The following is a 22,811-nucleotide window of genomic DNA, read 5'->3' as shown; positions in this document are numbered from 1 at the left end:
CTTCTCTGAAAATTTGTTTTAAAACTGTTTCATATTTCTTGAAGCATTTCCATGTGCTTTAGACAACTTAAAGTATTTTGCTCTTTAGAAAATACTTGAGTATGGAGTTTGTTGTTATCCTTATTATGGGAGACTAATGACTTTTTTTTGGGGGGGATAAAAATTTGTATTCAGTGGATTCACTGGTCTAGGAGAAAAAGGTAGTGCATTTTGGTTACCTCATAGGAAGACTGCGTAAATTAGCACTGATTTTGCTAGCACCCATTTACTAATAAATTTTGCATGGCAAATAGCTAGGAAAAATAGTTATGCTTTAGTCATATTATAGTTTTTTGTTCGTGGGAAGGATTTCTTCATATTGAAGGTATTTGCCTGTTTGACCACATGTCTATTATTTTTACAGAGGCACAGTGTAGAGGTAGACTGTCCAGTGAACCTTAATGTGAAATTATCTCTAAAGACTTTTGTTAGCTAATTAATTGCGTTTGCAATCTTAATTCTTTTGAGGAGCTTCATATGACCTCACTGTTGACTTAGAGTTGTCCCATTTAAGTTTCTTGGAACAAAGGTTAGAACAGCATGCAAGGTTTTTTTTGCATGCTTTGGAGAGGAGTTTGAGATGTTACCCTGTTTTGCCATTAGTTTTCAAGTATGCATGGGTGCATCATTAATCATAGGAAATGCAAAAATAAATAATCCAGTCCCATTGGATTTTTTTATATGAATACTTACCTTTTCCCTTTTTTGTATATACAGTTGAGGTATTTAGGTAACCCCTAACCTTTTGCTTCAACAAAGAAGTACAGTATAAAAATATCACCACAGTTTTCATGTGAGCAGCTCTTGAGAAGGGAAAAAAAGCCCTCTAGATGAATATTTGTTGGGGAAAAAAGTTGTGATACAGAATGTCTTAACTCAGCCCCAATACAGTACTTGAGGACCACCAGTGTATAAAATTGAAAGCACATGAGCTAGAAAAGGTTTGTAATTGATTAGCGCTGCTTGGAAGTATTGAAGTACAGTGAGTTTTGATTTGTGAATGGTTCTATTCAATAAAGATTAATTCTGTGTGTTTGATAAAATCTTACTGCCTTCAATGAGTTAGTTTCTTCCCCCCTCTGCAGTTTATTTAACCATCAAATATTTCAGTGTTCTTTTAACAAACTGGAACATTTCTATCTTACTGAATTTAGCATTAGCATGACTGATTTAAATAAGTCAAACTATCAGTGATTAGCTTGAAGGGTGTAATCGAATAGATTAATTTTTTCTTCTTTTAAAATGACTAGAATATATCATAATATAACCATGTGTATTTCATGCTTTCTTGTGATTTAAAGACTATCAGGTTTATATAGACTAACAAAAATTTTTTTCTGGTTTCTTTTAAATCTTTTATGTTCTAAAATATTATAATGTTTAAATGTGAAATCTTTACCAGTTTTCATGTAAAATTATGTTTATTTACTCTTATGTAAAATAATTCATAATAAGTATGTTTGGAAATTGCATCAACCTTGTTAGTTTTTAATAGGAGTGATCCTCTGTGTATGTTCTTTTTAAATCATCTCCCTGGATTTTGGAGTTTAGCTCTCTTATTTTAGAAGCAAGTTGTGACACTTTGTTGCTAGTCAGTCTTGAAACTATAAAGTCACTATCATTGGTATGAACCACAAGTATTGTTTTGGAAGTCAATGTTCACACATCACGTTCTGTTGGGCACTGTGATCAGTTGCAAAGTTTTATGTAGAAATTGTCAGCTGATATATTTTCATAAGTAAGTTTTTAATGGTAAGATACTCCATGAGTTACATCTATTTATTTTAACAGACTTCATTTATGATAAATAATGAACAGATTTTGAGTAGCACAGATTGAAAATTCATACACACACACTCTCTCACATACTCACACATACACTCACATTGTTTTCCCTCATTATTTTGAGGTGAAGCAGTTGGTCAGCTTTGTCCCTCACCTAGGAAGAGCCCGAACTTTTAAAAGTATTTTACAAAATCGGAGTACATACTTTTGACATTTCATTAGGTTATTTTGGTGGTCAATTAGGTAAAAATTTAAAGCCTAAAGTGAGGTTTCAGACTTCAGATAGATCCCAGAAGGGGGAAATGTTTGTAGTGTGATGATACCCTTGTACCTTCTGTCCACCACCCACCTGTAATTAGTCCGGTGAAGTGGGTGCATTTTATGTTCTCTATCCAGGCTCTCCAATACTGTTTGGGTGTGGGAAGGGGTAAATTCCACTTTGCAGAAGAGGAAGACTTAAGTTATGATGTATAAGCATATATGACATGTGATAGAAGATTATCTAATTCACTGTTACATGCCTTGTTTCTAACTTGATCAAGTTTTGAAAATTTTACTGTAGAAATAGTTATTAAAGATGTTTCAGAAATATAAGACTCCCTGACATGATAGAATAAAGAACATTTTAACATATTTTTTGTGACTATATTAATAACTTTAAATCTAATGCTGAAATAGTGCTTGAAATTTGTGTTCCTGATCTGGTTTGAAAAGTCATTATTTTTTTAAAGCAGAGTAATATTGTGAAGAGTAACTTAACTTCTTGAGGTGCCTGTTTCAAGTTATCCCTCCATACAATAATTGTTTTAAGCATTTTTACCCCTCTTTTTGAGTAGGAACAGCAAAAGTTTCCATGTAGAAACTATAATTACAAGAGTTGTTAATGCAGTCTAGTTGTGTATATGTTCTGCTTCCTTAATGCAGAAGTTTTTACAGTAATGCTTATTACCTTCCATTACATTAAAAAATAATCTGTGATTATTATATTGGATGTGCTATATCTGAGGGGGCCCACTTAGAGCTGTTGAGGAGTCACTACAGCAGTTTTACATTTTTTGGTAAAATACATAGTACATTTCCTCACCCTTTTAAGAGAAACCTTTTTTCTCCTTCAGGTTTAATTATTTCTCTTTGACCGAAACTAAGACTGATCCTCTGGTAGCCAGTTAAAATGTGTGAAGTAGGAGGAGTAAAGGAAACTCCAATCGTTAGTTGTAAGTGATAAAGCAAAGTTAATACAGGTATACGCAGCAAAAGGATTTTATTTTAAGGGATAAAAGAAAATTTTATAAACTTGTCTTATAGAACATGTTGGACATCATAAAGAGAATCTTGTAAGTGTTTAGCTATTTTACTATACTACCACTTTAGCTGATGAATGTTAAAGTAGTTTACTTTTTGTATCAACACTAACTGGAAATTAAATATTAATACTATATTATGCCTGTTTTATTTGAAGTCCAGCATGACTTAATTGGTCTGGCTCTTTTAAATCATGCAGAGTATCCTTACAGAATTTTCTTTTTTATGATACTAAACGATAACTCATTTGGTAGGTTCAAGAGTATGATTAAAAGAATCCTAGACGTTTTGATGTTTGTTGTGTGTTTATAACAAGTTCTACATGTGGGTAATAGTGTATAGATGTAAATGAAAATTGTATAGAAAGTTATGATTGCTTGTAAGTTTTTGAAGACTTCTGTGAGCTTTTTAATATCTTGGATTCCTGGGCAACTATAAAGAGTTTTTAAAAATGGCTGTTAAATACTTATCATAATTTTTTTCTGTTGAATATATGCTTTAGTTCTGTAAAATTGTTTAGAAACAAGCTTGTGCAGATAGCTTATGATGCAGTTTAAAATTATAAATAGATATCTTTTAGTTGAGCTGGTTAAAATGTTAGTTATACTGCAGGTTTCTTTCTCTGTTTTGCATGCTTGAGTATAATGTCAAGATACTTCTGTGGTCTGTTATTTTGTAAAATTGCTTCCTTTTTAAAGTTTGCTCAAATATTGGGAGCTGCCGGAATGAATACTTTTCACAATACTTTGACTAATTTAGTGTCTAATTTTATTTCAGTGAGGGTTAATGAGAATATTAAACTTTGCTTTACTGTTTCGGCTACCTCATTTCTATAACCCTAGAAAACATTTAGACTAATGTGAGATAATTTAATTTTTTCTATTTCAAGTCATTAGCCCGAGAAGTAGATAAGTTACAGATGCCAGAAGCACATTTGTACTGCAATTTCATTTTTCAGCTTTCAGTGCAACAAAACAGCATCATTATGACCTTTCATATAATGTTAGCCGGCGAAGCTAGCAAGTTTATCCGAGCAACATACCTTTCTGTTTAACAGGTTCATCTCTGATAGGATTTTAAAATATGATAACACTTACCCCAAAAGAAGTTTTGCTGACATGGTGTCACTGTGCTGAAGAGGCTGTTTGATGCCATAGTCCCTCCTTTTTTTTCAGATAGAACTTGTACCCTCTGTTGTAAATTCTGCTTGCAGCCTTAAACTGAAAACACAAACCATACCCAAACCTTGTTTTAGTTTTACAGTATGCCTGCAGTACATAGACTTGATATTTATTTTTTTTCTGTCAAGAAATTATGTAGCTGGTAGCATGGGAAAAGCAAGGAAACAAAACAAAAAAGAGAATGAGCAAATATTGGAAGGACCTACTATTACTGCATAGACTGTGGTTTAGAGAGCACTCACTGACTCTGTTGGTCTCGGTGGCTGGTAGGGACCTGCGGAGATTAACCATTTAAAAACCAGAGACTTCTTGCTGTCCTCCTGGAGAAAGTTTGCACCGCACTTGTGGTTCTGTGGTTGTTTGTGAGGCGAATGAAGCATTCACACAATCCAAAAAAGCAAAAGCTTTCAAACTCCTTTTTTTTGCAAGCACTATTACTGGAGAGACAGAATCATGTGGTTTGTGACCTCACAGTACTCACAGTCAAGTGGGACTGCCTACCACTGTGGCTTCCCCCCCTTGCTCATGCTCTCTCTTTCTTTCTCTCTCTCCCTCTGACAAAAGGCTTGTGGTAAGGCCCTTCCTGGCATCCAGAAGGATATAGCTTTTTAATTTTTGTGACTCATGAGGATTTGGATAGAATACAAATGCTGAAGGAGCCCAAACTCCTGTAAGGTTAAGCGTCTGTGGAGCAGAGCTCTGCAGTTGGGGGCTTTCTTTTCTATCCCCCACCCCTATATTTTTGGTGCCTCCTCCTTTTATTTAGTTCATTATTGTGTCTGTGGAGAAGTGAGCAAAATTGGCTCAAGAGGCGGTGTGTGAAGTCCTGAACAACAGTGATGATTTACAGTAATTTACATCTTTGGACTGTATCACATTCTGGGGTCTGCTTCATATTTGCTGGGTGATTGGAGTCCTGTTTTTCTTTTTCTTGTCTTCTTAAACTCGTGAATCTGTAACTCATTGTAAAAAAGTTTACCTTTTTTAAGGTCTGGTTGCAAACTGCTTGCTGGGCTTGACTGTAAATTGGCTGTCATGAAAGTGTTAGTCTGGGAATTCCTTTACAAATATTAAATCATGTCTGTCTAGTTTATGTATGATCAATACTGGATGCCGGCTCCTACAATAAAGATGAAATATAATTAGTACATTTTGTATTACATTTACCTTTATCTCATGGCTAGTTTGAGTATCTTATAAAAATGAATAGCAAGAATTATAGCATAGTTTATTGGATGGATCTTAGTTTTCTTTATGCCTGTAATAATTTTTTATTTTTCAAGGAAATATACTCATTTTGTATAATCCTTTAAATAGTTTCTTTGGATATTAGTTTTAACAGAGCCTTTGATAGCAAATCTTATACAAATATAAAGTAAAATTCTTATGTTGTAACGTAGATTGTTAAATGTTATTGATTTTTCTGAGCTCAGAATGGAGTGGGTTAACAGAAGCTGTATTTTTTGTTTATAATAGAAGCTTTGAAATAAATTACAAAATGCTGTGTGTAGTAAGGAATAATGCACACAGAGTATGTGAGTCGTCTCGATTTGCTAATTCTGATTCAGAAGAAAATTGGAAACATCTTTGGGAAACTATCTCCTTTTTTGCCCCTTTGGACATGTATGTATAGAACTCATTTTCTTATTAGGATGATTATATATCATAGGCAGAGAATTTCATATTTATGAATAGAGCTTCCTGTTTTCATCAGTTGAGAGCGATGGGGTATTTTTCAACAAAAATTATCAAGCTGAACAGACCAATTTCTAGGCATTTTTTGGCCAGTTATCCACGCCACTCTGAATTTGCATGTTAGACTTCTTCCTGGTGTGATAGTAACCAGGAGTGGCATGAAGTAAATGACTGGGAGGGTGGGCGGAGACAGTGAATTACACAACATTATTCAGGGTATATAATGGGGTAGGGCTGGGAAATAGTAAGGAAGATATTAGAGCCAAAATGCCCCTTCGTGTGGTCATCCTAGCCTACTTCAGTATCTGCTTTTGGTTTATATTCGGTAAAGATAAATGTACTAATGTGTTCGTAAGCTTCTTAGAAAAAAATAATTTCCCCAAAATACACTGGGAGGACATTGAAATGGCTTTAATCCTTTATTATTCAAATGTCTAGAACTTTTCCATAATAAACTTTTAGTGATAAAAGAAATACATTTTAGTGTTTTATTCAAAATACAGATTTGTCGTGCCTCATCATGTATGTAAACAGATTTTACATTGAAAACTAAAAGATTTCATTTATCGTGCAGTTATTCGTGCAAAAAGAGAAAAGTCATTCATTGATTCTCTTTCTTAAATAAGGCGTGCAGTGGGATCCGTAGCTATAATTAATATCTAAAGTAAGTTAAAGGACAACTTTGTCCATATAATTTGTGGAATTTTCAAGCATAATTCCATATGTTCATGCAATAGCACAGAATTAGGCAATTGAGAAAAATGTAGTAGTCTGATAAGTATAAACGTTTTTTTCTTTTCAGATTTTTTCCAGTTATGATTCCGTGACATCTTGTAACCCCAACTTTTTGCTAAATGTTTTCTCCCTTAAAATATTTTTTTTAATTAAGTGTACTATGACCCTCTAAATTAACTGTGTATGTATTTGAATAATTTCTAACATCTATGTGTCTCTTAACTGCTTGTTCTCTTTTGCAGGTAACCCTTCTGCACATAATTTTTAGGTCAGAGTAAAGCACTCTTACTGCTTAATAGCTTAGTAGATATTGTTGACTATGACCTTTCTGCTCTGGGTTAGGCCCATCTCATTCTGACTGGAGAACATATGAGGTCATGAGCTTTAAAGTTTGTATATTCATTATCTGCATACACAAAAACACATACATATATTTTTTTTCTTTTTCTAAATTGAAAATCTATCCTCTTTGGAGTAAATATTACTTTGGGGTAAAAATTTAAAAACAATAGTGATAACGGGTACACATTTGATAATTGACAGTTTGTTTCATTAGAAATAGCTTACCACATATGATGAAGAGGGACTGACTCAGCAGAGTCATTGCAGATAAAGCCCTTGATTATGCTTCACATCAGAAATGAAAGCCACAGGGTTTTTTTTGTTGTTGTCTGGTTTTTAAAGACCCTCAAAACTTCATTTTTTCGGGGGATAAATGAGTATTTGTTATGTTGAAGTAAGTAATGAATTTAACTCTGCTGTATAAATTATGTATTATAATGCCATGGAAATTATAGCTTTGAACTTGAAAACAGTTTCACAAAAGTAATTTTGCTTCCCATTACCTTATATTTAATAAGTTTGTCAACATTGGTTGAACTTTTTATATTGTATATTGTTAGATGATATAACACTGTAATGTTTTAAATACTACATATAGCTTCATTGTTACCTTTTGAATCATTTTTAAAATTTTCTGAATTAATGATCCTTTTATAATACAATCATTTTATCACTATCAGTCTTGTGCCCATTTCTATGTTTTTTTTAAATTGTTTTAAACTTCTCTTTGTTGCTACTCTATTTTTTCTTTTAGTTGAGAACAGTAGAAGCAGCAAAATAGGTTTGATGTAGGAGTTGTATAAATTGTAGAAATCCTATTTTGGCTTAAAATGTTCTCATTGATTACGAGGTTTTAGCAGGGAATTTTCTTATTGTTTCAGCATGGTATGTGGCAATTTTTTTGACAGTTTTTTTTGGATTTAATGTATAGCTATTGAGACATATATAGAATTTATTGGATCTTATATTGATGCTTTGAAAAATGTTTATATTAGTAAAATACATATAATTTTATTAATATTTTAAATTATTATGAGAGATTTAATTCTACTTATTTTAATGGAATATATATCCATGTTAACTGCACACATATGTGCAGTTGTATGTATGTGCAAGGTATTATTTTGTGGTACTTTAAAACATTTATGTGGTGTGTGTATATATATGTATTGTATAAAATGTGATATTTTTTTGTAATGGGAGTACTGTTTGTTTTCCTCTGCAGTGTCTTTCAGTTTTGTGAAAACCCAAAACACTGCCATATCCATGATTGTTTGAACAACTTCATTTGGTTGGTATAAGCAGCTTTCTGGCTGACCGTGAGATGATGTGGAAATTGGATGCCAAAAGAGAAAGTAGTTAACTTCTGTCTCTCTCTCTCTCCCCTTCTCTTTCCCTTTCCACTCCTCCCACTTTCTTCCCTTTCTCCTCCAGGCTTTTTTGGTTTCTCTTTCTCTGTTTTGACATTTCTGTAAAATCTCAGAGTAGATTCTTAAGGTCCTTGTAGGCGATATTGACATTAATCTTCACTAATGAATATGTAGGAGGTCTGCAGCTTCTAACATTCAAGGCGAATTATCGTTATAGCTTGATATAGTACACCTCATTTGTTAGGTGGTATTGGCATCTGATTACAGAGATTTTCTTTCTTTTAACAATTTTAAGTCCTTCCTCAGTGTTAATTTACTTTAACATTATTTCACACGAATTTAGGACTTTAATTGTGAGGATTACTTTTTTCTCCCTTGGACAGTTTTTCAAAGTACATAGTGATCCATACTTGTTTAATGTTACTGTATAAATCATGTTTCTTATAATTATTAAAACAATTCATCTTCTATTGCTGTCACTTTTCTAAGGAGAAAAAAAGGCGAGAACTTGCAGAAAATATGGGAAACATGCTCATATGACAGCTGAGGATGTGGCTAGGGTAAAGCAGGAAACTCCTACCCACAATGCAATGTTACATATACTACCACTTAATAAAATTTATATCAAACATGCTACTGACAAAACCAAAGAAAAATAATATCCCTGCGATACTAGTTAACGTACTAAATATATCTAGGGAAAAGTGAAACTAATCTTTTTGGAACCTTTGTACTTAGAGAATGTAGTAAATGAAACTGGGGCATCATAGCACATTGGAGCCTTTGTGCTATGGGTCTTGCTTGTAGGTGAAACCCTCCTATAATGTGAACTTTTTGGATATTCACTTTCCTGGAAAAGGCACCAAAGGGCACCTTTTTTTCTTTTTTGATTGAATCGTTGCAGTATTATACAAGGTTCGAGAACATCGTCATCTAGTAAGAAAAGTAAATTATGAGATGTTCATCATATTTGTATAAACTCTTTACCCAGCAAGGTATATTTCTTTGCATTTTAAGTTGGTTTTTATTGCCAGATTTGACATGGGATTCTAAGTGTTCATTGGAGGCAGTTTTCTTTCCAAAGTAATTGTTTTTCTTGCTATTTATTTATCGTAACCTACCTATAGCTTACCTGGCCAGTCTATATGCTTTACTAAAGGGAGGTTAGTCTGAAGCAGAAAAACTGCTTCTATAATGTCATTGAAAAAGATACGAAGATATCTTCTGTAAAAGAAAAACAGGTTTTAATATCCTTAGAGTTTCTGTTTTAAGTCTTAATTTCTTATGCTCTTAACTGTCAGACTTTAGTAATCTGGATGAATTTAGTACATTTGTAATTTAGATGAATTTTGAGATTTTATAAGGGAGATTTTCAAATATTTAAATAAGGGAAGATGAGAGAGGTTTCAAATTGGTAAATAATGTATAGAGATTGTGTGAGATAAAGAACAGAAGAGACTATGAAGTTAGTGTTAGTTTTGAAAGATTCTTAGTATTCCCAGTTACGTAAATGCTGCTGTTTCAGACCTGCCATGGTATTTGTCATCTCACCATTTAAACGTTAGTATATTGTCTGTCTGTCTGTATCTTTGTTAAGGATGGGTTGCTTAATTGTTTGAAGTGTTTTCTCCTGTAGAGACTGCTTATCAATAACAGCTGTAGCGCTGTGGCTTTTCTCCATGGACTCATGGTGGTCTTTGGAACCACGTTCTTCAGCTTTGACAGGTGAGACAGAGGCTCTCCAGTGCCACTGCATTCGGATGAATCTAGCTGTGGTTGGAGAAAGTGCATCTTGCCAAAGTATATGGGTGAGACCACACACAGCCTTTAAAATAGTTATTGTAGGCTTATTTTTAGGGATACATGTCTTGACAGTTCTTTTATTTGTATGCCAATTTCATCGCTGTGTATAGATTTTTCATTGGTTTCTGTAAAGGGAGTTGCAGATTTAGGTCTCTCTATTTGTTAAGTCTTGTGTATAATTTACACTGGAAAATACTTTGAGTTCAGCCATAATTAACAATGCAGAGAATATATTGAAAATGAATGACTAGAATACTGATCTTTTTGTTTTTATAAATTTGATGGTATTCCCCTTGGAAATCTCAATTTCCCAGTCAGTTTAGCAGTCAAAAATTGCTTCAATTTGTACTTTAAGATTAAATAAATTATGAAAGAATTTGAAAATATTTATAAACTTGACTTGTATTCATAATAAGAAAAAACTTGTGGTCCGTGCTATTCAGGAGTACGTATTTCTATAATATTGGTATAATAAAGCATTGTTTAAAATACAAGTTCTGTGCTTAAATAAAAGCTTGCAAACTTTGAAACAAATTGCCAAAGAAGTCAGTTTCTTAGTGCATAGGCATAATATGCAAGCTATTCAGTCTTTTTATGGGATGATTAAAACTTTATTTAACTTGGTGAACTCTAAAAATTCACCATATGTTTTTTAAAAAAGCATGTTTTGTCTTCTAAAACTGGCTTTTTCAGTGACCGGTAAAGAGCATGTTTTAGGCTTTTATAAAATATTGCTTCTTTTTATAAGATGATACAGTATTTGGATAGTTAGTTATTCATGATTTCCTATTATTCATGATAGTGGTATTAAAACATAATTTCTTAAGTCCTGGCATGTCTTGGTCACAAGACTTTTCACTTGATCAGTGGATGTTGGCTACGTATATATTTATAAAAAATATAATCAACTATGATAAGACTGTGGTTTCATTCTAAATATTTTCATAGTGAAAACAGAATCTACTGAGATAATTGGAAATTCAGTTTCCTTCCCATCATTATCCCAATACCTTTTCATTTCTAATGGTTCTGGCAGGAAAGGTCTGGGGAAGTTGTGTTCCTACAGCTTTTCTAGAGAACAAGTTTTTGGAAAGAAGAGAGAAGATAGTATACCCCAAAAGACTATTTAAAGAAAAATTTGGTCCTTGTCACTCAGAAACTGGTCATGTATGTGAACCTTGATTGGATGCTAGATTTTAAAAAAAGCTTTGTAAGTCATATTTAGGATATTTGAGGAAACTGGAATGTGACTTGATATTGATGATACCATGGAATGTTAATTAAGCATGATCATGCTGTGCACATTCAAAGGAAAATATCTTTACTCTTAACAAGGTACGTGATGAGTTATTTTCATGAAGTCAGTACTATACTTAATCAAATTCATACAGAAAACAGATGTGGCAAATGTTAACAATTGGTGAGTCCAGGTGAAGGACTTTTTTTTTTTTTTTTTTGCTGTTTATTTTAGGCTTCCCGGATGGCTCAGTGGGTAAAAAATCTGCCTGCCAATGCAAGAGACTCGAGTTTGCTCCCTGGTTTGGGAAGAGCCTCTGGAGGAGAAAATGGCAACCCACTCCAGTATTCTTGCCTGAAAAATCCCATGGATAAAGGAGTCTAGTGGGCTACAGTCCAAAGAGTTGCAAAGAGTCAGACACAACTGAGCACAAATTTACTCTCTTTCATCTTAAACAATAACTTCTGAAAGGTGAAACATTTTATAGGACAAGTATATGGGGATTTGATTTCAAATTGAAATCAGATAGATGGGGAAAATTAATTTATTTGTATAATAGTAAGTTTTTTTTTTTTAATGAATATGGATAGCTTGGGGTATATATAGCAGTTTTAGGTTTTAGTTTATAGTTTTGTTTTTACTTTGGAATTCTGTTCATATTAAATAATTTTCACAAATTTATATGTGGCAAATGTAAATTGGAAATGGTAAATTATTTTTGAAAATCAGTTCAGTTCAGTAGCTTAGTCATATCTGACTCTCTGCAATCCAAGGACCGCAGCACGCCAGACTTCCCTGTCCATCACAAACTCCTGGAGCTTACTCAGACTCATGTCCATCGAGTCAGTGATGTCATCCAGCCATCTCATCCTCTGTCGTCTCCTTTTCCTCCCACCTTCAGTCTTTCCCAGCATCAGGGTCTTTTCCAGTGAGTCAGTTCTTCGCATCAGGTGGCCAAAATATTGGAGTTTCAGTGTCAGCATCAGTCCTTCCAATGAATTTTCAGGACTGATTTCCTTTAGGATTGACTGGTTGGATCTCTTTGCTGTCCAAGGGACTCAAGAGTTTTCTCCAATACCACAGTTCAAAAGCATCAGTTCTTCAGCGCTCAGCTTTCTTTATAGTCCAACTCTCACATCCGTACATGATTATTGGAAAAATCATAGCTTTGATTAGATGGACTTTTGTTGGTAATGTCTCTGCTTTTTAATATACGGTCTAGGTTTGTCATAGCTTTTCTTCCAAGGAGCAAGTGTCTTTTCATTTCATGGCTGCAGTCACCATCTGCAGTGATTTTGGAGCCCCCCAAAATAAAGTCTTTCTCTCTTTCAATTATTTCCTCATCTGTTTGCCATGAAGTGATGGGACCGGATGCCATGATCTTCGTTTTCTGAATGTTGAGCTTTAAGCCAACTTTTTCACTCTCCTGTTTCACCTTCATCAAGAGGCTCTTTAGTTCTTCTTCACTTTCTGCCATAAGGGTGGTGTCATCTGCATATCTGAGGTTATTGATATTTCTCCCTGCAATCTTGATTCCAGTTTGTGCTTCATCCAGCCTAGCATTTTGCATGATATACTCTTCAGATAAGTTAAATTTGAAAATAGCCAACTAAAAAATTACACTTTTGTATTATAGTAACTCAAGTCTGGAGAAGGCAATGGCACCCCACTCCAGTACTCTTGCCTGGAGAATCCCATGGATGGAGGAGCCTGGTGGGCTGCGGTCCATGGGATCGCTAGGAGTTGGATATGACTGAGCGACTTCACTTTCGCTTTTCACTTTCATGCATTGGAGAAGGAAATAGCAATCTACTCCAGTGTTCTTGCCTGGAGAATCCCAGGGACGGGGGAGCCTGGTGGGCTGCCATCTGTGGGGTCACACAGAATCTGACATGACTGAAGTGACTTGGCAGTTGGCAATAACTCAAGTCTAGACCAATAAACTAGAGGTTTTTGAGCCTTAAAATAAACATGTTGTTACTATGTCATTGTTTATTAATTGGATGCTTCTAAACTATGTAAAATGCCTTTAAAAGTAATGATAATATTCCTGTGACTTTTATCCACAGATTTATTTTCTTTTCAGATTGTTCTGGATTTAATGCCCAAGCATAAAATATTTAAAAAATCTTGTTAGAGATTATGAACTATTTTCTCTTTTTCATTTATATTTGAATTTAAATCTGAGTAAAGGAATAATTAATTTTGATATTACTTAATCTCTAAAACATTCATTTTACCCATCACTGTATATAATGTCCAAAGTAAACTAGTTTTCTGAGGATTCATCTACATTAACTAGACTGACTATTGGGTGATGATGATGATTACAACAAATGAGCGGGAAAAGGACCCATTATTTGTTTTTCATTGGTAAAGACCAGTTGAACCCATATTTTGATCTGAACTTGATAGTGTATCAAATTAATAGTGTATTAATACTTTAAAATACATGTGTTAATACTTAGTATATAAATACTTAAAATATGTGTTAATACTTTAAAATAAATGAAGTATATATAAAATGAGTGTCTTTTTTTTTTTTTTTAAGTATTTATTTTTGTTTATTTATTTGGATGCCCCAGGTCTTATTTGTGGCATGTGGGATCTAGTTCCCTGGCCAGGGATCAAACCTTGCCCCCTTGCACTGGGAGCGTGGAGTCTTAGCCACTGGACCACCAAGGAAGTCCCAAGATGATATCGTTTTAAGGAAAAGTTTACAGTTCATATTCTTAAACACCTTATTTTAGCCACGATTATTTTAAGCAATTCCAGTTATTACATACCTAACTAAGGATCAGACAGTTGAAAAATTAGTACTATATAAATCTCATAAAATTTTATTGTAAAGGAGCAGTCTCCCTCCCTTTTTTCTCCTCTGTAAGCTCTTGGTCTTTGCCTATTTATCCTCATTTATTATAAAGTTCTAACATGATTGTTTTTACACTACTCCCCTTTCCCCAATATTTAATTATAAGACAGACACATAAATCATGGCAAGTCATGAGACTAGCCTGTCTGGGAGGTAAACAGAAGCCTCAAAAAGCATCCTCCAAGGTCATTTAAATGGATTCAAACTCCCTTATCTACTTTAATAGTTTTTAAAAGGTGTCATTGTTTTGAAAGTAGTTAAACAGGAGGAACAGTTTATTAACCTTACTTTGTTTTAAAAGTTAAAGAAATATTTAGAGAAGATTTTTATCCAAAATTCCTAACAGTTTTGGCATTTAAAGTTATAATGTTCATTAATAGGAAGATTAACTTTTGAGGAATAAAACCTGACCTAAAATTTAATGATCATATACAGATTTATTTATTATGTTTTGCTTTCTCTTTGTACAATTTTAAATTTCTGGAGTTCTTGTCCTTTTAGCTATCAACTAATATTTTTTAAAATATTAGAACTCCTAAAGGTTGCATGTTTCTGGAAGAGCATAGAGATTATTCCATGTAATTGGTATATATGACAGCATTGATCTGTATTTACTGCATGAAATCTTTATAAAGCTTAACACTGGAAATGTGAGAAAGAACCACTTAAAAACTTGATAGGTTTTATTTTTTAGAGCCATTTTTATTTTTACTGAAATTTGAGCAGAAGGTATAGAGTTCCTAATATGCTTCCATCAGCCCTCAATTTCCATTGCTAATATTCAGTTCAGTTCAGTCGCTCAGTCGTGTCCGACTCTTTGCGACCCCATGAACTGCGGCACGCCAGGCCTCCCTGTCCATCACCAACTCCCGGAGTCCACCCAAACCCATGTCCATTGTGTCAGTGATGCCATCCAACCATCTCGTCCTCTGTCATCCCCTTCTCCTCCTGCCCTCAATCTTTCCCAGCATCAGGGTCTTTTCAGATGAGTCAGCTCTTTGCATCTGGTGGCCAAAGTATTGGAGTTTCACGGGGCCTTGTGTTTGTTACAGTTGATGAACCGGTGTTGATACGTTATCTCCTGAAGTCAGTAGTTTATATTAGGCATCACTCTTTATATTGTGCAGTTCTGAGGCTTGATCCAATGTCTCATGTTATGTATCCATTATTATAGTATGGTACAGAATATTTTTTCTAGAAATTGCCACAAAATTTTGGTTAAATATGCATAACAAAATTTAACGTCTTAACTATTTTAGCAACTGGTGTTTTATTCTCTCTATAGGGCTTTTTCAGAATGTCGTAAAGTTGGAATCATACAAAATTAAGCCTTTTCAGGCTGAATTAGCAGTGTTCATTTTAGCTTCTTCTGTGTTTTTTTTGTGACTTAAAAGCTGACTTCTTTTTACTTCTGAAAAATATTTCATTGTATGGACATACCACAGTTTATCAATTTACGTACTGAAGGAAATGTTGGCTCCTTCCAGTTTCTGGCAGTTACGAATAAAGCTGCTATAAATGTGAGTGCTGGGTTTTTATGGATGTAAGTTTCAAATCATTGGAGTAAATACTTAGGAACGCAGTTTCTAGATTGTCTGCTGGATCATGTTTAACTTTGTAGGAAACTGACAAATCGTCATCCAGAGTGGCTGTATCACTTTGTATTCATAGTAGTAAAGGTAGTAGCTTCCGTTGCTCCCTGCTTGTCAGCTGTTGCTGTTCGCAGTGTTTTAGATTTTAGCTCCTCTGCTAGGTGTGTAGTGATACCTCATCACTGTTTTAATTTGTAATTCCTTAATGGCAAATGGTGTTAAGCAACTTTTCATGTGCTTATTTGCCATTTATATCTCTTAGGGAGGTATCTGTTCAGATCTTTCCCCAATTTTAAATTAAAAATTTTTTAATTGACTTTTAAGAGTTTTTTGTATATACCACATTTTGTTTATACATTCATTTGTTGATGGACACTTGAATTATCTCTACCTTTAGGTCATCGTGAATAATGCTGTAATTGAACATTCTATACCTTCATGTTCTTTCCTTGGTTTATTGCATTAGCTAGAACTTCTCATGTGATGCTGAATAGGAGTGATGAAAGGTAATATCATTGCCTTGTTACTGATCTTAGGGAGGAAAGCTTAGTTTCTCACCATCAAGTATGACATTAGCTGTGGAATATTTTGCATATATTTGTTATCAAGTTGAAGAACTTTAATTTGCTGAGAATTTTTATCATTAATAGGTGTTGAATTTTGTGAAATTTTATCTATCTATAGGAGCATATGGTCTTTAGTCTTTTGGTATGATGGATTAGATATGTTGATTCTCAAATAATTCCCATTTGGTTGTGGTGAATACTTCTTTTTATACATTACTGAATTTTATGGAGGGTTTTTTTTTTCATTTATATTCACGGAAGATGTTGTTATGTATTTTTCCTTACTTATAATGTCTTTGGTAATAGAGAATGGTGATCTCATAGAATGAGTTAGGAAGTATTCCCTCTGGATCAGATTGTAGAGAATTGCAGGTAATTTCTTCCTTAAATTTGCTAGAATTCACCAGTGCAACCATGTGGGTCTGGCTCTTTCTGTTTTGGAAAATTATTAATTACTCATTCAATTTTTAAAATAGATATTGTCCTATTCAGATGATCTATTTGTCATTGTGTAAGTTTTGGTAACCTATGTCTTTCAAGGAATTGATAGTAGTCTAAGATGAGAATTCTTTGCAGGTGACTGAGGGCATGCTTTTATATAAAAAAATTTAAGGAAGAGAATAAGGTAACAAGAAGCCACCACTGTAGAAGAAATGAAGAGTGCTTTTTCTGATTTGTTTTTGTTGTTCAGTTGTGAAGTTGTGTCTGACTCTTTGCATTCCTGTTGACTGTAGCACGCCAGGCTCGGCTGTCCTTCACTAACTCCTGGAGTTTGCTCAGATTCGTGTCCATTGAGTTGGTGATACTGCCTAACCATCTCATCCTGTACCACTCGCTTCTCCTTTTGCCTTCAGTCTTTCCCAGCATCAGGGTCTTTCCAATGAATCAGCTCTTTGCATTAGGTAGTCCAAGTATTGGAGATGCAGCTTCAACATCAGTCCTTCAATGAATATCCAGGGTTGATTTTCTTTAGTATTGAGTGATTTGATCTCCTTGCAGTCCAAGGGCCTCTTAAAAGTCTTCTCCAGCAGCACAGTTCAAAAGCATCAGTTCTTTAGCAGTCAGCCTTCTTTATGGTCCGACTCTCACATCTGTACCTGACTACTGAAAAAACATAGTTTTGAGTATATGGACCTTTGTTTGCAAAGTGATGTCTCTGCTTTTTAATATGTTATCTAGTTTTGTCATAGCTTTCCTTCCAGGGAACAAGCATCTTAATTTCATGGCTGTAGTCACTGTCTGCACTGATTTTGGAGCCCAAGAAAAAAAAAATCTGTCATTGCTTCCACTTTTTCCCCTTCTATTTGACATGAAGTGATGGGACTGGATGCCATGATCTTAGCTTTTTGAATGTTGAGTTTTAAGTCAGCGTTTCACTCTCATCTTTCACCCACATCAAGAGGCTGTTTAGTTCCTCTTCACTTTCTGCCATTAGAGTGGTATCATCTGCATGTCTGAGGTTGTTGATGTTTCCCTCGGCAATCTTCATTCCAGCTTGTGATTCATCCAGCCCAGCATTTTACAGGATGTACTCTGAATTTAAGTGAAATAAACAAGGTGACCGTATACAGCGTTGTTGTAGTTCTTTCCCAATTTTCAACCAGTCATTTGTTCCATGTCCAGTTCTAAGTGTTGCTTCTTTACCTGCATGCAGGTTTCCCCAAGAGACCAGTCAGGTGGTCTGGTACTCCTGTCTCTAAGAATTTTCCACAGTATGTTGTGATCCACACCGTCTTAGGTTTTAGCAGAAGTAGATGTTTTTCTGGAATTCTGTTGCTTTCTGCATGATCCAGTGAATGTTGTTCTTTTCCTTTCTTTTCTTTGATTGTGGCCAGCCTTGTGGTTGTGAACCACAGTGTTCTTTAAAATTGAACTAACACTCATCCTAAGATTGTAAGGATCATTTAAATAACTTGGCAGATAAAATATTTGGCATATTACAGAGTATCATACATTTATCTTTACTTTTTATGTTGTGATGTGCAGTTCAAACTGAAATTGGATTCAAATCATGGGTATGTTTCTTAGTTTTTACAAGACGTGTATAGAAAGGGAATCATAAAACTAGATTATGATCAACCATTGGGAAAACTAATTGAAGCCTACAGTATTAAGTTTTTGGTTGTCCCTTTTTACTTTTAAAATATACTATTCTTTTTTTTTTTTTTTCAATTTACTCATATTTTTATTTTTTTTTATTTATTTTTTTTAATTTTTATTCCTTTATTTCTCATGTGTTCCCCATCCTGAACCCTCCTCCCTCCTCCCTCCCCATACCATCCCTCTGGGTCGTCCCAGTGCACCAGCCCCAAGCATCCAGCATCGTGCATTGAACCTGGACTGGCATCTCGTTTCATACATGACATTTCACATGTTTCAATGCCATTCTCCCAAATCTTCCCACCCTCTCCCTCTCCCACAGAGTCCATAAGCCTGTTCTATACATCAGTGTCTCTTTTGCTGTCTCGTATACAGGGTTATCGTTACCATCTTTCTAAATTCCATATATATGCGTTAGTATACTGTATTGGTGTTTTTCCTTCTGGCTTACTTCACTCTGTATAATAGGCTCCAGTTTCATCCACCTCATTAGAACTGATTCAAATGTATTCTTTTTAATGGCTGAGTAATACTCCATTGTGTATATGTTCCACAGCTTTCTTATCCATTCATCTGCTGATGGACATCTAGGTTGCTTCCATGTCCTGGCTATTATAAACAGTGCTGCGATGAACATTGGGATACACGTGTCTCTTTCCCTTCTGGTTTCCTCAGTGTGTATGCCCAGCAGTGGAATTGCTGGATCATAAGGCAGTTCTATTTCCAGTTTTTTAAGGAATCTCCACACTGTTCTCCATAGTGGCTGTACTAGTTTGCATTCCCACCAACAGTGTAAGAGGGTTCCCTTTTCTCCACACCCTCTCCAGCATTTATTATTTGTAGACTTTTGGATCGCAGCCATTCTGACTGGTGTGAAATGGTATCTCATAGTGGTTTTGATTTGCATTTCTCTGATAATGAGTGATGTTGAGCATCTTTTCATGTGTTTGCTAGCCATCTGTATGTCTTCTTTGGAGAAATGTCTATTTAGATCTTTGGCCCATTTTTTGATTGGGTCATTTATTTTTCTGGAGTTGAGCTGTAGGAGTTGCTTGTATATTTTTGAGATTAGTTGTTTGTCGGTTGCTTCATTTGCTATTATTTTCTCCCATTCTGAAGGCTGTCTTTTCACCTTGCTAATAGTTTCCTTTGATGTGCAGAAGCTTTTAAGTTTAATTAGGTCCCATTTGTTTATTTTTGCTTTTATTTCCAATATTCTGGGATGTGGGTCATAGAGGATCCTGCTGTGATGTATGTCGGAGAGTGTTTTGCCTATGTTCTCCTCTAGGAGTTTTATAGTTTCTGGTCTTACGTTGAGATCTTTAATCCATTTTGAGTTTATTTTTGTATATGGTGTTAGAAAGTGTTCTAGTTTCATTCTTTTACAAGTGGTTAACCAGATTTCCCAGCACCACTTGTTAAAGACATTGTCTTTTCTCCATTGTATATTCTTGCCTTATTTGGCAAAGATAAGGTGTCCATAGGTGTGTGGATTTATCTCTGGGCTTTCTATTTTGTTCCATTGATCTATATTTCTGTCTTTGTGCCAGTACCATACTGTCTTGATAACAGTTTCTGTATAAGATGGCTGAGAATCTATTTCATTTTCAGTGCCTGTTTGTTGGCTGAAGGGCTGCATTCACTAAAATTTGCCATTGGTAGGCTTTGTTGTAAATCATGTTTATATTAATTTAGAAAAATGGCAGAATGTTGCATAATATGAAGAACATAGGCACTTGTAATTCTTTTTCCTAGAGATAAAATTTTAAATCAGTCTTTTTTCTTTTTGTATGTATTTGATACATACGTATGTATATATATGTGATGCTTTAATTTAATTTTTAAGTTAACATTGTGGTATGTTTTCTAAATATAAGAAATCTCTGTAATACCATTTTAGTTGCTACATAGTATTCCTTCTTGTAGGTGTTATAGCATTTTCATATGGTTGAAGTATTATTTTTCTAGTTTGTATATTTAACACCTTTTTTTTTTGGTGTTTGGGATCTTCAATTATTTTAAGGTTTCTTTTATTTCAGGGGCTACCTGTTTTAGAACCTGTTACTGCTTTTGTTTTAAATAGTCACCAGTTTAATATCATTACTTTGTATAATTCAATGAAGCATCTTTACTTATTTTGATGCTTTTAAAACTGGAAACTTCTGTGGTTTTTATGGCTTTTTACCAGGGATAATCAAAAGCCATAAGATTAAAATGAACCATATTTTGGAAGCATCATTTTTAAGTTTGAGTAAGTAACTTTAAAAATATAATTATAATGTGGATGTGTTATGAGATCAAGGTAAAGTTAGGAAATTTAAATACAGAACTGGAGATTTCAAAAAATTTTGATAAATTCTGACATTTTGGTAGGGAGTTTTGAGAAATAAATTGGTTTAGTTTGCAATATATAAGATTTTCAAAATTTATCATTTAGTTCATAAAATAATGAGTATGCTGTTAATCTTCAGTCATGTATTTTTCTCATTTGAGCAGACCAAGTAGCTGTGTGTGTTTTACTATGTATTGTTTTGGACTTTTGAGTTATTTGTCATTAAGAATTACATTGCTGCTGCTGCTGCTAAGTCGCTTCAGTTGTGTCCAACTCTGTGACCCCATAGACGGCAGCCCACCAGGCTCCCCCGTCCCTGGGATTCTCCAGGCAAGAACACTGGAGTGGGTTGCCATCTCCTTCTCCAATGCATGAAAGTGGAAAGTGAAAGTGAAGTAGCTCAGTCGTGTCCAACTCTTAGCGACCCCATGGACTGCAGCTTACCAAGCTCCTCCATCCATGGAATTTTCTAGGCAAGAGTACTGGAGTGGGGTGCCATTGCCTTCTCCGAAGAATTAGATTACATTTTAATAAATATTCTTTAGATATGTTAGGCATATCTTGTAAGATTTGTTTCTGGTTTTTGTAAATGATTTGATATTTTACAGATAGATCAAGTCACAGATGTGTGGAAATTAACTGTGAAACATCTTTAATTCTTCTCTTCAATCCATTTTTCCTTCATTTAAGTAACTAAAATTAAATAAAGAATTTTAGTTTTTCCTGATTATGAAACTTACACATGTACTTTGTTGAAGTGTAGAAAACAAAATTTTTCATTGGCACCATCATTCTTCCAGTCATTCAGTTTGCTGTTTTGTCTTTGACTCTGTTTTTTTAATCCTTATCCCTTGTTTTTCTGTATCCTTTCTTTTCCTTCCAGTTTTCCAACTTGGTTTAGACTCAGAACTTCCCTACTTTGGTCTTATGAATTATGACCTCATTCCTCTGTCTCTAAATTTATGCACTCTAGTACTTTTAAACTTTTATTACTACAGACCGCTTATATACTTATATATAGTTAGGTTACATGCTTGTTCTAGGTAACAGCACTAAACATTATATCCTGAAGTTGTTTCTTGCTGTCTGTGGTTCCTTTTATTTCATTGGCTTCCTTGTCTCCACTTTCTGAAGTCCTGGTCATCCTTCAAGTTTTCATAAACCCTACCTTTTTGTAAAACTGTTGAGTGAATTTCGGAATGAGAGCCGCATGAGGCTATAGAAACCTAACCGCTCTGGACTTTGTCAAAACTGTGTTCTAGCTCCAGCTCTGCTGATGATCAACTCTGTGATTCAACCTCTGGAATTTTCTGCTGCTTCATCTCTACAGTGGGCATAATCATTTTATGAATATTGTGAAAATTAAATTAGATAATATTTCTAAAGTGCCTAATACAAGGAACTGGTTAAGTAAATTGTGCTGTGTCACTCGTTCAGTATGTATGGGATGTCTGGATGTGCTGGGTCTTCTCTAGGTGACGAGCTACACAGGGAAGTAGATGTTGAAATTTTAAAATTATATGTATCATTAATAATTTAAGTGAGAGGGGTTATGAAGGTGATAGAAAGTAGGACTGTCTTTTATATTTTCAGTAATAAAAGCAAAAGTACCTGTGCTTGAACAGCAAAAAGGCCTGTTCCTACTGCAGCTAAAGAGACTCTATATAGAATGTTTATGAACGAATCTTTAGATTTTTTTAAACCAGGGTAGCTTTAGGATTGGAGAAGGCAATGGCACCCCACTCCAGTACCCTTGCCTGGAAAATCCCATGGATGGAGGAGCCTGGTAGGCTGCAGTCCATGGGGTCACTAAGAATCTGACATGACCAAGCGACTTCACTTTCACTTTTCACTTTCATG

The 22,811-nt window shown here is 34.5% G+C and overlaps 2 protein-coding genes across 11 annotated transcripts in view; one reads left to right on the top strand and one right to left on the bottom strand.

The window, feature by feature from the left end:
• RUNX2 (RUNX family transcription factor 2) overlaps positions 1-4,638 on the bottom strand; it is a 348,854-nt gene extending 344,216 nt beyond the window's left edge. For 3 of the 4 annotated variants that reach the window (XM_061398324.1, XM_061398326.1, XM_061398325.1), the window contains exons 1-2: positions 4,550-4,638; positions 4,224-4,346 (exon numbers count right to left, since the gene is read on the bottom strand). In XM_061398324.1, the coding sequence (XP_061254308.1) occupies positions 4,224-4,281 (58 nt within the window). In that variant the 5' untranslated portion in view covers positions 4,282-4,346; positions 4,550-4,638. Of the gene's footprint in view, positions 1-4,223; positions 4,347-4,549 lie in introns of those variants that run through there. The other variant, XM_061398323.1, reaches the window with a different exon arrangement.
• SUPT3H (SPT3 homolog, SAGA and STAGA complex component) overlaps positions 1-22,811 on the top strand; it is a 416,365-nt gene that overhangs the window by 46,606 nt on the left and 346,948 nt on the right. The gene's annotated exons all lie outside the window — the stretch shown is intronic.

The sequence above is a fragment of the Bos javanicus genome, chromosome 23, assembly GCF_032452875.1.
Source record: "Bos javanicus breed banteng chromosome 23, ARS-OSU_banteng_1.0, whole genome shotgun sequence".
Lineage (NCBI taxonomy): Eukaryota > Metazoa > Chordata > Mammalia > Artiodactyla > Bovidae > Bos > Bos javanicus.
Note: the sequence above shows the minus strand (reverse complement) of the source record. Positions and strands in the feature narration are given on the sequence as shown.